A 12,913-nucleotide genomic window follows, 5' to 3' on the forward strand; every position below is an offset into this window, starting at 1 on the left:
GAATTTGCTGATTCCCTTGGAATTCCATTTTTGGAAACCAGTGCTAAGAATGCAACGAATGTAGAACAGTCTTTCATGACAATGGCAGCTGAGATTAAAAAGCGGATGGGTCCTGGAGCAACAGCTGGTGGTGCAGAGAAGTCCAATGTTAAAATTCAGAGCACTCCGGTCAAGCAGTCAGGTGGAGGTTGCTGCTAAAATTTGCCTCCGTCTTTTTCTCACAGCAATGAATTTGCAATCTGAACCCAAGTGAAAAAACAAAATTGCCTGAATTGTACTGTATGTAGCTGCACTACAACAGATTCTTACCGTCTCCACAAAGGTCAGAGATTGTACATGGTCAATACTGACTTTTTTTTTATTCCCTTGACTCAAGACAGCTAACTTCATTTTCAGAACTGTTTTAAACCTTTGTGTGCTGGTTTATAAAATAATGTGTGTAATCCTTGTTGCTTTCCCGATACCAGACTGTTTCCCGTGGTTGGTTAGAATATATTTTGTTTTGATGTTTATATTGGCATGTTTAGATGTCAGGTTTAGTCTTCTGAAGATGAAGTTCAGCCATTTTGTATCAAACAGCACAACCAGTGTCTGTCACTTTCCATGCATAAAGTTTAGTGAGATGTTATATGTAAGATCTGATTTGCTAGTTCTTCCTTGTAGAGTTATAAACGGAAAGATTACACTATCTGATTAATAGTTTCTTCATACTCTGCATATAATTTGTGGCTGCAGAATATTGTAATTTGTTGCACACTATGTAACAAAACAACTGAAGATATGTTTAATAAATATTGTACTTATTGGAAGTAATATCCAACCGAATGGTGATAAGTATTGTTTTAATTCTTATGGTTAAAGGGAAAGAGAGCCTTGTATTATTCCTAAAACATCCATTTGTGTGTGCAACCAGGGCATTGTAGACCTACCTTAGAGCAGCATCCATTATGCTTTCCAGATAGTATACCTAATAAATGACCTAGGGAAGCTTTCTGCTGGGTAGGATTTTACCCAAGCTTAGTGGTTCAGGGAGATTGAATTGTATGCAAAACAAGTTTAGGATGTGTGCTATATAGTCTGTTATCTTTGATCCTTCTCTAAAACCATCTGAAATGGCTTCATTAATCAATACTTTAATTCTTTTATGTGTTCAAGGTGCAAAATATCACCTTTCCTTAATTGGCAAATGATCAGACTAACGCATGTGCTAATATTTCTGCCGTGCTCGGGGTCAGATGTCAGCTATTTTATCCTCCACAATTGTGTAACTTAGGTTGGAGGAGAGGTAAAGCATTAAAGTAGAAAGAAGGAAAATTTTACTATTTGATTGCCCTAATTTTAGAAATGTCCCTAATAATTAGTTGAAAACATGAACGTTAGATGGGAATAAGTGAAAGAAATATATTTATTTCCATGGAATTTTGCACATGTGAAAATTTTGTTAAATAGGACCTTAAAGATTCTAGGGTTTGTTTTTATTGTGAGAAACAAAAATCTTTTGCTAATACTGGCATTTTAAGGTAATAGAAATCAAAGACTGTTTTCCTTGGGGTTGAAGGTAGCCGCCAAAATATTCTTTACTTAGGGGCTTGGGATGTGGTTGTTGGCAACATATTTTATGGTGGGGTCTTGAATTCAGTGATAAAATTTAAATTAAAAACAAGCCAAAAACTAAAGGTTTTATTTTTATTTTCAGTAAACAGGCAATTGAAACACATGGTACAAAAATAAGTGGTAAGATTATTGTAAAATGAAATGGACAGAATATTCCATTTAATTTTCCATCTATGAGAATTTCACAATAAAATCATAGTTTTACTTTGTATTATAGATGTGCTTGTTGGATCTATTCATCCTCTCATAAGGCAACTGAACTCAAATTACCAAATTGTTATTTGGGTGAAGATTTTTTTTTAAATGTTTCAAAAGGTTTTTTGTTTTTTTTTGCTTTACAATACGGTATAAAGGGGGAAATAATTCAGAAACTATCTTCCAAAGTAATAAACGATACAAATGTTAGTGTGACACCGTGCACTTCAGTTTTATACAGCAAGTTGTTCAAACTGTCAGTTTATTCTTGGTGAGTTGGCATAAAACATTATATGAATTTAAGATGTAAGCATATTTACATACTTAGTTTTGAAAATTTTAGTGTTCTTTCCCCCATGACAGTCAAGAATGGAATGGAGTGTATCTAAGCAAGATGTTTCAGCATGCTCCACTGTTTGCTTTTATTAATATGCCAATAAATGCAGTCTTGAAAAAAAAATCCCATTCCTACCCCCTTTTCAAGTATACCCATTTCAAGCTACTATGGGCTTTTTATCTAGTCACTTAACTATAAACTGTAAGTGGCTGCCATGAATTAGTTTATGTAAGAGTTAGCTAAATCTAAGCAGTGCAGTCTCTGGGAAATCCTTGCAAAATGATAGCTTTTCTGGTCTAAGCAGTAACTTCCTATTCTTTGACATTGGATTGAAACTTCCTTAAGCATACATAACATGTTGCCATTGCAGCATATTTTTACATCAACCCTTCTTTATGTCCCCATTTAAGCTTCAGAACAGCCCTGTGTTGTTGACATTGTATTTGATTTGCAGATGAGCTCAGCCATGGAGCTGTAACAAGAACCTAGGTCTTGAAACTAGCAATAGAGTTCTTAGTACTGCCACTTCCCTGTGGACTTAACTTTTACTAATTTAAAGGGACTACTAGGAAATTTTCCAACAGGTAAATTTGGGATTTGATAATCACACTTATGCCACCATAGGCCACTACTGTCCTTAAGGCTAATGTGTACCCCCTATGCACTGGCCAGCCAGGCCACTTGAACTGTAACTCAGCCATGTTGACTCATGGAATTGTTGCTGGCATCTTCCTAGACTGAAACAATTTCAGCTTCAGTTTTAAGGGAGGTCTTCAACTTTTTATAGCACCGCTGGAGATGTAATTAGCCACTGTGTTGATATTCCTTAGTGGCATTCTCAGCTAGGTCTAGAATGAGCATCCTTCAGTCACACTTTATTTCAAAGGGGATGAACAAAAATCATCTTGAGTTCATTTCTAGGTAAAGTAGTACTTTCTTGGGAAACAGTACTTTGAAATAATGTACCCTGAAGATTTCTATCATTGCAATTACTAGGTTGAGTCGGAATAGAATGGCATATGCAACATTCAATTACTATAACTCTAGCCAGTTTGTTTCCATAGGATTGTCATCAATTTTTTTTCCTGACCTATAGACTTATTTTCATGCCTATCAAATAGTACTAGTAAATAACTGGGTTGAACTCTTAATGGCTACTCTGTAACATACTCAGTGGAAAGTCAGTGGAAAGGCATGTACCATTTTATAGCCACATCAAAGGGAAGGTGAAATATAACAATATAAAAACAGGCTATTAGACATATGTGCCTTTTTAACCAGTTCTAGGCTGTTAAAATCTATGTATGGAATCAAGAATAATATGAAGAATCATAATACAGGCAGAATCTTCATACATAGTTTAATTCTGATCATGCCCTTAAACTAAGCATTACGGTAAATCATACCATAGTAGCAGCAGGCACTTGAAATATTGAATTTTATATAGCTACTATTGAAATTTTATATCATTTCCCAGTGACTATGCAGTCTGAAATTTTAAAGCAGAAAAAGTTACATTTATAATAGGACTTTAGTTCATATGGATGTGGGTGAGATGGCATTAAAGATTATGTGGCTCAGCCCCCAAAACTAAAGTCCTAAATTTCCTTTAAAGAAAGTAATTTGGTATTAAATGTTTTGTTCTGAGGGGTATCGGAAGTTTGCTTGTGAGAGTAATTGTTCCATCATCATCTTCTTTTGATTCAAGATGACTTGTTCATTCTTTACAAACTTAAAAGATCTTCCTTTTTAAAGCACCTTCCTGAAATGAGAATCTGGAAGGAGTTTGAAAAAAGATCTTTAAGTGCTTATCTCATATATTTAAGTATGAAGAACCCTTTCCTTAAATCTTAGCCCACTATAATACTAAACTTACATGGAGGGAAATGTGCTTTTCTCATTCCATGTTAATTCATAGCCCAATAGAAATGAACTGATTTTTGTTTTTGCATTATCCGTGGTTACCGGCAATGGATGATTGCTTTGCTTTAAAAGCTACAGAATCGATGTTTTAAATGGTTGATCTGTAGATTTAATTCTATCAAGGTACTTACACGTCAACTCCCAAGCAACAAAAAATTCCTTTTTACCCTTCACTATTTACAGCCTTAGTTTCTGTAGCTAACCAGGCTGTATGACCCTATCCATGCCCTTTCCTTCCCTGACCGTGGACTACCCTTCCACAGGAGAGTAGGAATGGAGGGGAGCATCCTCCTCGAGGTACCCTTTTTGATGGCTCATTAGTCCATAGACTTGCTGTAGCTCAATGGCAATTCCCAATGTCCCCAACACACTGTCCTTTAAGATACTAGTTAGGGAGGCAGATGGACCCCTAAGCCCTGAAGATGACAAAAGGTCTAATCCCCTAACTAATTTATAGAGGAATCTTCTATGAATTTAGAGAGTTAAAGTCTCTTCTAAAGTCTTCTAAATGGGACTTACAAACCTAAGCTTCATTTTTATGAAAAGACCCAAGTTGCTGACCAACCAACCAATCACTTGAGTCCTCTTGTATGCCTGAGAGTACTATTTGGTGCCTTATTTCTCATACCAGCCTTCTTTACATGATCTCAGTGCATGGACTAGTTTAGGAGCTCTGTCTGCTTTTTTTAGCTGGGCAGAAGGGAAGAAAGACCTATACGACTATTAACATTATTTTTATCAAAAGACTGCAAAGCCTCATGCTCTTTGCAGAGAAGCACCAAAGGAACACTGTAGTTGGGAAGTATTCGTTTTAAATGAAAATAGTAATTCAATAGCCCCTTATTTCAGGGAAGAGAAAGGCATTTTAAAGCTAGTACATTAGCTTTAAGTTTCCCCCTTGATTATCAGTGTTAAATGGCTCTTACTTTCTTCCTGAAAGTTTCCCACCAGCCAGATTTTGGGAGACAGATTATATCTCTGCCTGAGAAGATGCCTGAAAGAGAAAGAGAAGCATTTGTTATAGGAAGAATGCTGCAGAGGGGGGAAATACAACGAACATTTTAGAACCAAAACGACTTGCTCAATTTCTGATACAAATACATGGATTCCCTGCTCTTGACATACCTGGATTTTACCCTTTACCTTATTTTGTCATAGTTCTAATCTGGAAAATCTGAGTTAGGCACCACATTTTGATTGGAGAGGCAATTGCAGAGATAGTATGGTCCAGTTGTACCAAAGTGGGTACCAACTCCCTACACTCTCTCAGCCCGTCTCTCCTATCATTCAGTTGGACCTTTCCAGAGATCAAAAGAAAGTTGTACTATTAAGTTTCCAGGCATGTTACCCCTAACTATCCCCTCCTAGCCTTTTGTGGGAAAGGGAGGTGTGGGGAGTTACCAGTAACTGGGTCTATAGGCACTGGGTGCTCTCAGTAGTTGCTTGGAGAAAGAGTATCAAATGAGTTGGGTGAGAAGAGCAAGTAGTTATAGATAAGTTTTGCTGCTGTTGCCCTTGGGTGCTGGTGAAGGGACTGCCATAGAAATGGGAGCATGGCATCCTAGTCCTCAGCAGGCAGCATGAGTGAAACAGTAATGGAAAACACAGCAGTGAGCCTTTGTCCCCATAGGAAGACTCCCCCCGCCCCCCACTTCTTCCTGGCAATGGTAGCATCTCCTCCTAGCATCTCATTTAAAAAAAAAAAATTTTTTTTTTTTTTAAGCCTCACCCAAGGACATGTTTCCATTGCTATTTTTTAGAAGAAGGGAGAGAGAGAACGTGATAGAGATGCATCAGTTAGTTGCCTCCTGCATGTGCCTCAGTTGGGGATTGAACCTGCAACCTGAGTATGTGCCCTGACTGGGAATTGAATCCACCATCTTTTGGTGTATGGGAGGACGCTCCAACCAACTAAGCTACACCGGCCAGGGAAACATCTTATTTGTTTTAATAGCTCTTGGCTCAAGCTTCTAAGAAACAAGCAAATGTCAGAGCTGTACCCTAATCCAGCACTGGGGTCTGAGGAGGGGTGTTCTCTTGGGTTATTCTACTTACCAGGCTCATCCCAGACACATCAGCACTACTGTGTGCCACTGGTGTGTCATCAGGGATGAGGGTGCAACCAGCCAGCATGTCCACAGAGGCTAAGATTGTGTCATACAGGTGATCTGCGTGGCTCTCCAGCTCGCTGGGCTGCTTTGAGATCCTCCTGAGGACATCCTTTAACACTAACAAAACAATTAGACCAAAAAAATCATGCAAGTTATTTTCAAAAGAACATACAAGGGTGTGTAGCATTTTACATAATGGTTTCAGAATGTCTACTCTTAACTGACTCTCCAAGAAACACTATTGTACTGGTGGATCTGTTAACTTATAATTAAAGTGAGACAAGAATTTCTCTGGCTTCACTTTGGAATTACGTAATTCATAAAAAAGCAGGCACAGTTCTGTGGTGACTGGTAGTATCTGACTTTTAGAGATAAGACTCAGGGCACACCCTGATCATGTGGAGCAGAAGGCTTAAATGAAAAAACAAGCCAGTATTAGGGCTCCTGGTCTTACTACCAGGTCCTATTAGCGTCTGTTGGCTGGGGGACTATCATTTAGCATGTGCATGGGTAGTCTGGTAACATTTGGGGATCCCTGTGAACCCCTTTTTGTGAGTTCTAGAACAGATTTCAAAAGAAAATATCTAAAATCAAGCAAAGACAAGATGGTTAGCCAGCCTGGCATGGCTCAGTGATTGAGCGTTGACCTATAGACCAGGAGGTCATGGTTCAATTCCGTCATGGCACATGCCCGAGTTGCTGGCTCAATCCCCAGTGTGTGGTGTGCAGGAGGCAGCCGATCAACGATTCTCTCTCATCATTGATGTTTCTATCTCTTTCCCTCCCTTCATCTCTGAAATCAATAAAAAGATATATAAAGTGTTCATTTGAGAAAGGGATGGGCTAGGTTCAAAGTGCATCCCATACAACAAGCTTGTTTTTTTCTTAAAAACTTTTATTTCCTTTGTTAAACAGAAAGCCTGCTCTAGTTTCCTGTGCTTTTATCAGCTGTGTTAACACTCCCTAGTTTCCTGCCTCAGCTGCAACATCTGCCAGCAGTGGAAGGGGGAAAGGGGAAGCTGTGTATCTGCACAGGATGCTGACGGGTGGGCAGAAGCACAGGCTGGCTGTGTTGAGATCAGCCCCAAGGGAAGCCACACCAGTGCACAGTCATCAGGGCAAAGTGCTGTCCTGACAACTCATGAGAGCTGTGAGGGGAAGGCCTGGCAGAGGAATGCAGCCAGGGTACACAGTACAGCTCGCCTGTGAGGGCACCTGGGATGGGCTCTCCCCTCCACGTCCACCAGACCTTTGCCCAGTCTCCTGTGTGCTGTCAGTGGAGTTCAGGGGACTTAGATATTTTTGAACTTCTATTTTAGAATGTTAGTTTGGTTGGAGTCAAGTAAAAGGAAAGCTGGGGATAGGAATGAAATATTCCCAGTGAGATCTTATGTTTTAACTAGAGCCTGATGCATGAAATTCGTGCAAGAGTAGGCCTTCCTTCCCCCAGCTGCCGGCACCAGCTTCCCTCTGGCACCCGGGACCCCGGTTTCCCTTGCAGCCCCAGCTTTGTCCAGAAGGACATCCAGCCTAATTAGCATATTACACTTTTATTATTATAGATTTTATAGAGACCTAGTTCAGCTTGAGGCCAATAGGTTCCAGCCATTTGATCCAGTATAATGAGTAGTATGTTGAGACAGGACTGTAATGAAAACCTGCCAGATTTCTGTGGAGAGGCCTTTGGCAGGAGGCTGAGATCGGGACATTTTGGGGGGAGTTCATCTGGCTTCCCATCCCCAAGGTTATGCTGTGGCAGAGGCTGGGGAGCAGTGTCTGTGCTTGGACTCTTACCGTGTGCCCTGGAGCAGCGATCACCAACCTTTCAGACCTCACGGACCACCAGTGGTCCGCAGACCACCCGGTTGGCGACCACTGCTCTTGAGTACACCTAGCTGGAAAAACCCTGTGAATATCAAGGAGTACTTGTGATTTCCACAAAGCAATCAGGTTCCTGGGTGCCAAACAGGATGGGGAGGGGCAGTGTGTCAATCTGAAAGAGACCAGATACACAGAGCCTGAAAACTACGAAACCCCAAAAGCCTCTTATTTTGACAGAACACTCTAGGCTCCTTTGAGAGAAAAGCAAAGTGGGATATTTTTATTACAAACTAAGCACTGAGAAGTTTTCTGAATTGTTTTTTAAATGAAGGTCAAAGAACCTGTCTGTCGCCTTTAAGGGGCCCATTGTTCCCTGTGGCTTCTGGGAAGAGTTCCTGGTATTGAGCTCCTTCTCTTCCTGCTCAGGGCCCTGCCTGCACCTCCAGACACTGATAGCAGCATAGGAGCCAGCATATAGGGGCTGGAGCCAGGCTGCCATTCCTTGTGTGACCAAGGCAAATTCATCACTCCACTGGGATGACAGTAATAATAGTATACATCTCACAGGGCTGTGATTAAGTGGGAAAAAAAGTGAACTGCTTCAGCAGTGTCTGGCACACAGTGTTCAGTAAAGTGCTGGTGTGATTACAGGTAGCAAAGGAGCTTGGCATACTGAATTTCTGCCCCAATCAAACCCAAAAAAACCCTAGTGCAAGAGAATACCAGAAGAGCCTAAACAACCGCTTCCCAAGGCCTGGGGACTGCAAAGGTCTCATATAAGTCACTGGATAAGCACTACCCCTTGGAAATCCCTGCAGTGTCTCCATGGCTCCTTCAGTTCTCAACCCTGGTGATTTTTCTTCCCAGGGGACATTTGTCAATGCTGGAGATACTTTCGGTTGTCATAACTGGAGAGGGTGCTACTGGCATCTAATGGGTAGAGGCCAGAAATGCTGCTAAACGGCTTAGCATGCACAGGACACCACTTTCAAAGAAGTACATGGCCCAAAATATTGGTAGTGCCGAGGTTGAGAGAAACTGTGCTCTACCACCTCTTAATATGCACCTGCCCACTACTTCTGGTCAGGAAAGGGCAGCCTCAATGCCTCTCAAGCCCGCAGGCCTTGCCCAGCTTTGCTTATACTATTTGTTTCTAGCATAAACACCATCTCCAAATCTGAGGCACAATATAGATGGCCTTTTAGCACTTGAATGTTGAGTTTCAGGAAACTAGGGGCTGCTTTTAGGGACCCATCACTTCATTGCTTTAACCTAGCATTCTCCTACCTCATCCTCCATATCACACCCACCTCCAGCAAGGGTAACACCATCATAAATTCTTGCACCATGCATGCTTTACTGTACTCTTGTTTGTGATTCTAAGATTTTTTTCTACCTTGGAAATCCACCCTACGAAACAGGCTTGAGCTTAGTTTGTGCACCACTGTCCGCCCTGTCCCCTCTGTCCACTTCTTCAGTCTATTCCCTCAGACTAGATTGACTGCTCTTGAATCCTGAAAGAAACTCTTCCTGAAAGCAGATAACCAGAGAGGGGTTCTGCCTGCTGGAAAAGGAGAGGAAGCCTCGAGGGCTCCCCATTGTGAACACCGTAGCCAAAAACCAAGGACAGCTGGATTAAAACCAGCATTCGCACCCCGGACACCAGGAAAGATGAAAGCAGAAGCAAGAGTGTTGCTCTTACAAGCTTGACACTTGACTTCTACTCGGCTTTCCTTTGTGACTGCCTGCTACATGGGGCAGCTGCGGGGGCAGTGATGATGTGAGGGGCTGACAGTCATGGGAATCCAAGGCAATGGGTGCAGTGGGAGTGGCCTAGGCACTACTGGCTCCTTACCAGTGAGTGTGTGGAGTCCTGGACTGTTGCTGACAGGCTGGCTAAATTCAAAGCCTCTAGCATCTCACCTGGGGTGTTATCCAACAGGCACTGAAGAAGAATCTCCCCTTCCTGTAAGACATTCTCCGCCAGGGACTGGTGTTCATCTATGTCTTTCTTAAATTGCTTAAAGTATATCAGAAAAAAAAGAAAAAAGCTTCGTTACTTTCATTTTATAAAAGTTATTCAAAATGATCCCTTGTAAGGGTAGCTTGAGTCCCCTCTAACCTAGAATGTAAACCACTGGTCTTCAGGACTCTCCAAGTAAGAGCGTGAAGTTGAACCACCTCTTTGGAGCCCAAGGTAAATACAGAGGCAATCTTTTTTTTCTGTTTAAAGTTTGACAAAAGTTTTCCCCCTTGGTGGAGCCTGGCTTATCAACAGGGAGTCAGGGCTTCCTTCTTGTGCCACACCTCTCCTTGTCAGCGATTGTTTTTGATGCACCTTTAGCCCCTAGGTGTAAGAGTCAAAGCCATGACCACTTTTAGTGTAGGGTCCAGAATGTGTTTCACATTCTGGTTATAATTTTCCTCTTGGATTTACTATATTCCTGTGTTCAGCCCTAATACTATGCTTATTATGTTATTTAGTACTCTTGATGTCTATATGCTGTCACAAACCCAATGCTATTAAGACAAAGTATGTGACATAGAGTCCAGTTAAAATATTTGAATACATACCCATAATCATGCATATATTCGGTATGTAACATGGGTCAGAGTAGCTGGTACATGAGGAAGTGGGTGACGGAGTGGTCCCACAGTTAGTTGTGTGTATGACACGAGGGCTAGGCTTCACTGACCTGCAGGGATAGCTCCCAGCTCAGATCTCACCTCTACCCACAAAGCAAGAATGTTGCTCTGGTTGGCCTGGAAGTTGATGCACTGGACAGAATGAGGGACATAGAGGGAATGGAGTTGTTTCACTTGGCACCTGCTCTGATGGGGGTGGGGCTGAGGCACTCTGGAAAGGCCACCCAGGTAAGTCTAACAAGGATAATTTCCTCTCTCCACAATGATATTGCCCTTGGGCCTCTGAGAGGTGGGCCCAGCACATGGAGGACTCATACTCAGCTCTGCTTAGTGTATTCTAGGCAAGGAACTCTCTGCATAGCAGGCAATAGCATTCCCACTAGTGTAGAGCAGCTGGCCCACCCAGATGAGGCTCCTCCCTTAAATTTTACTTGGCCCCAAGTTGGAAAACAAAGGCCCTCCATCCTGCCTGGGTGTGGTGGGAACTCTAGGCTCAGCCCAGCCTGGTGTGGCCCTGGCTCAGGAAATCACGGCCTCTTTTGCTGAAGGCAATCGGTCAGGTTATAATGTGGGAGAAATTCAAAGAACTGTCCTAGAAAAACCCTTTCTAGACTAGCATCAGGCTGAGACCACAAACACCCCTGCTCCTTCATTAGAGGTTATAAAGATTTGGCCAACCAGACGTGCCAGAAGTCATGGTCAGGTCAGTCAAGGTTAATGTTATGTTTAGGGTAACTGTATAATTTATCATCCAATTCAAAACACTCTGGGGTGAAGGGGAGCCTATTGATAATTATGCCAGAACAGTAGGCACAAACTCACCTAAATATTTTGACCCAAAGTAGTAATCAGAACCACCATTAAAGAGATTTTTGTAATTAAAAAACCTCAGTTTTTTTTAGAGGCAAAATTCCCCCAAACAAAAAACACTGAGAAGCAAATAGAGCTGTGTCTTTGTATAAATACCATCAAAATGCCCTGATATGTTCTGGAGTCAGTATAATTTCAGCTTAAACACTTAAGTATCAGTCAGTGCTGTCCAACAGAACTCTGTGGTGGTGGAAACGTTCTACCTGCACTGCAGCCCCTGATCAGTGGTTCTCAACCTTCTGGCCCTTTAAATACAGTTCCTCATGTTGTGACCCAACCATAAAATTATTTTCATTGCTACTTCATAACTGTAATGTTACTAACTGTTATGAATCATAATGTAAATATCTGATATGCAGGATGGTCTTAGGCGACCCCTGTGAAAGGGTCGTTTGACCGCCAAAGGGGTCGCGACCCACAGGTTGAGAACCGCTGCCCTAGATGAATGTGGGACTAAACCCTTGGAAGGTGGTTATTGCAACTGAGAAATCTGGATCTATTTGGCTTAGGAAATAACTGATACATTTTAGTTTTTTGGCATTAAAATTTTGAAAAGGACCTATGATTCGTTTTCAGGTAAAAGTCAACTGAGCCACAACATGCTATTTAAGCTTTTACTTTGTAATCAATTGACTTAGCCCCCTCTCATGAGTATTACCCGGTAAAGCTGCAGAGAAGACTTGAGACTCGTAAGGCTGGACTTGGGTGGAGTCAAGTGGTCAGTAACATCTGCTATGTTATACAGCCAGTGGATCAGCTCGTCTAGCTGACAGCAAAATGTCTGTGTAGACAAATAAAAGACACATGCTGTTTACATTTTCAAAAGGCTAAAAATATCCAGGGGATTCAGATGGACTGTGCACTGGTCCAGAGCATTCCTTCACTTGAGGCTCTGGTCTCTTGTCCTCCCCTGCCTGTCCGCACCCCGTGACTCCAGACCTCTGCCAGGGCAACAGAACAGCCCACCTTGGTTCTGTCTCCCCTCAGCCTGATATGACTCAGAAAAGCCAGCCCTGCATGCGAACAGAGCAGAGGTGAGGGCAGGGATGGGACACAGCACAGAAGAGGTATGCCTGCCACAGAAACCAGTTCCTAGTTCAGCACCACTAACTATGGGACTGTTCCTGGGGAAAACGTGGACATAAATGACTGGTTATGACTCACCTGAATGTTTGGCTGACAACTGACAATGCACGCCCATTCTGCTTCCACAGTGCTCAGGGAGTAGGGCCCCTAGAATCCTGCCAGCTATTCGCCCTGGGGAAGCTGTGAGCCAAGCACTTTACCTCATCATTTCTCTAGCTTTTACCACAAAGGAGGGTACATGCTAACATTTCTCCTACCTGCTTTACAGTACAGATGAAATCATGCACAGGACATCTTGGGCAGGTTATTG

At 42.2% G+C, this 12,913-nt stretch overlaps 2 protein-coding genes across 7 annotated transcripts in view; one reads left to right on the forward strand and one right to left on the reverse strand.

Moving 5' to 3' along the window:
- The window catches only part of RAB1A (RAB1A, member RAS oncogene family), a 41,060-nt gene extending 39,230 nt beyond the window's left edge, over nt 1-1,830 (forward strand). The window contains exon 6 of the mRNA XM_059659646.1: nt 1-1,830. Coding sequence (XP_059515629.1) covers nt 1-198 — 198 coding nt within the window. The 3' untranslated portion in view covers nt 199-1,830.
- Nucleotides 1,674-12,913, reverse strand: part of CEP68 (centrosomal protein 68) — a 27,077-nt gene continuing 15,837 nt past the window's right edge. For 2 of the 6 annotated variants that reach the window (XM_059659635.1, XM_059659639.1), the window contains 4 exons: nt 12,176-12,298; nt 9,925-10,021; nt 6,125-6,297; nt 1,674-5,063 (listed from right to left, as the gene is read on the reverse strand). In XM_059659635.1, the coding sequence (XP_059515618.1) occupies nt 5,040-5,063; nt 6,125-6,297; nt 9,925-10,021; nt 12,176-12,298 (417 nt within the window). In that variant the 3' untranslated portion in view covers nt 1,674-5,039. Of the gene's footprint in view, nt 5,064-5,774; nt 6,298-9,924; nt 10,022-12,175; nt 12,299-12,913 lie in introns of those variants that run through there. The other 4 variants (XM_059659636.1, XM_059659638.1, XM_059659634.1 and 1 more) reach the window with 4 other exon arrangements.

This window comes from Myotis daubentonii, chromosome 12 (genome assembly GCF_963259705.1).
Source record: "Myotis daubentonii chromosome 12, mMyoDau2.1, whole genome shotgun sequence".
Classification (NCBI taxonomy): Eukaryota; Metazoa; Chordata; class Mammalia; order Chiroptera; family Vespertilionidae; genus Myotis; species Myotis daubentonii.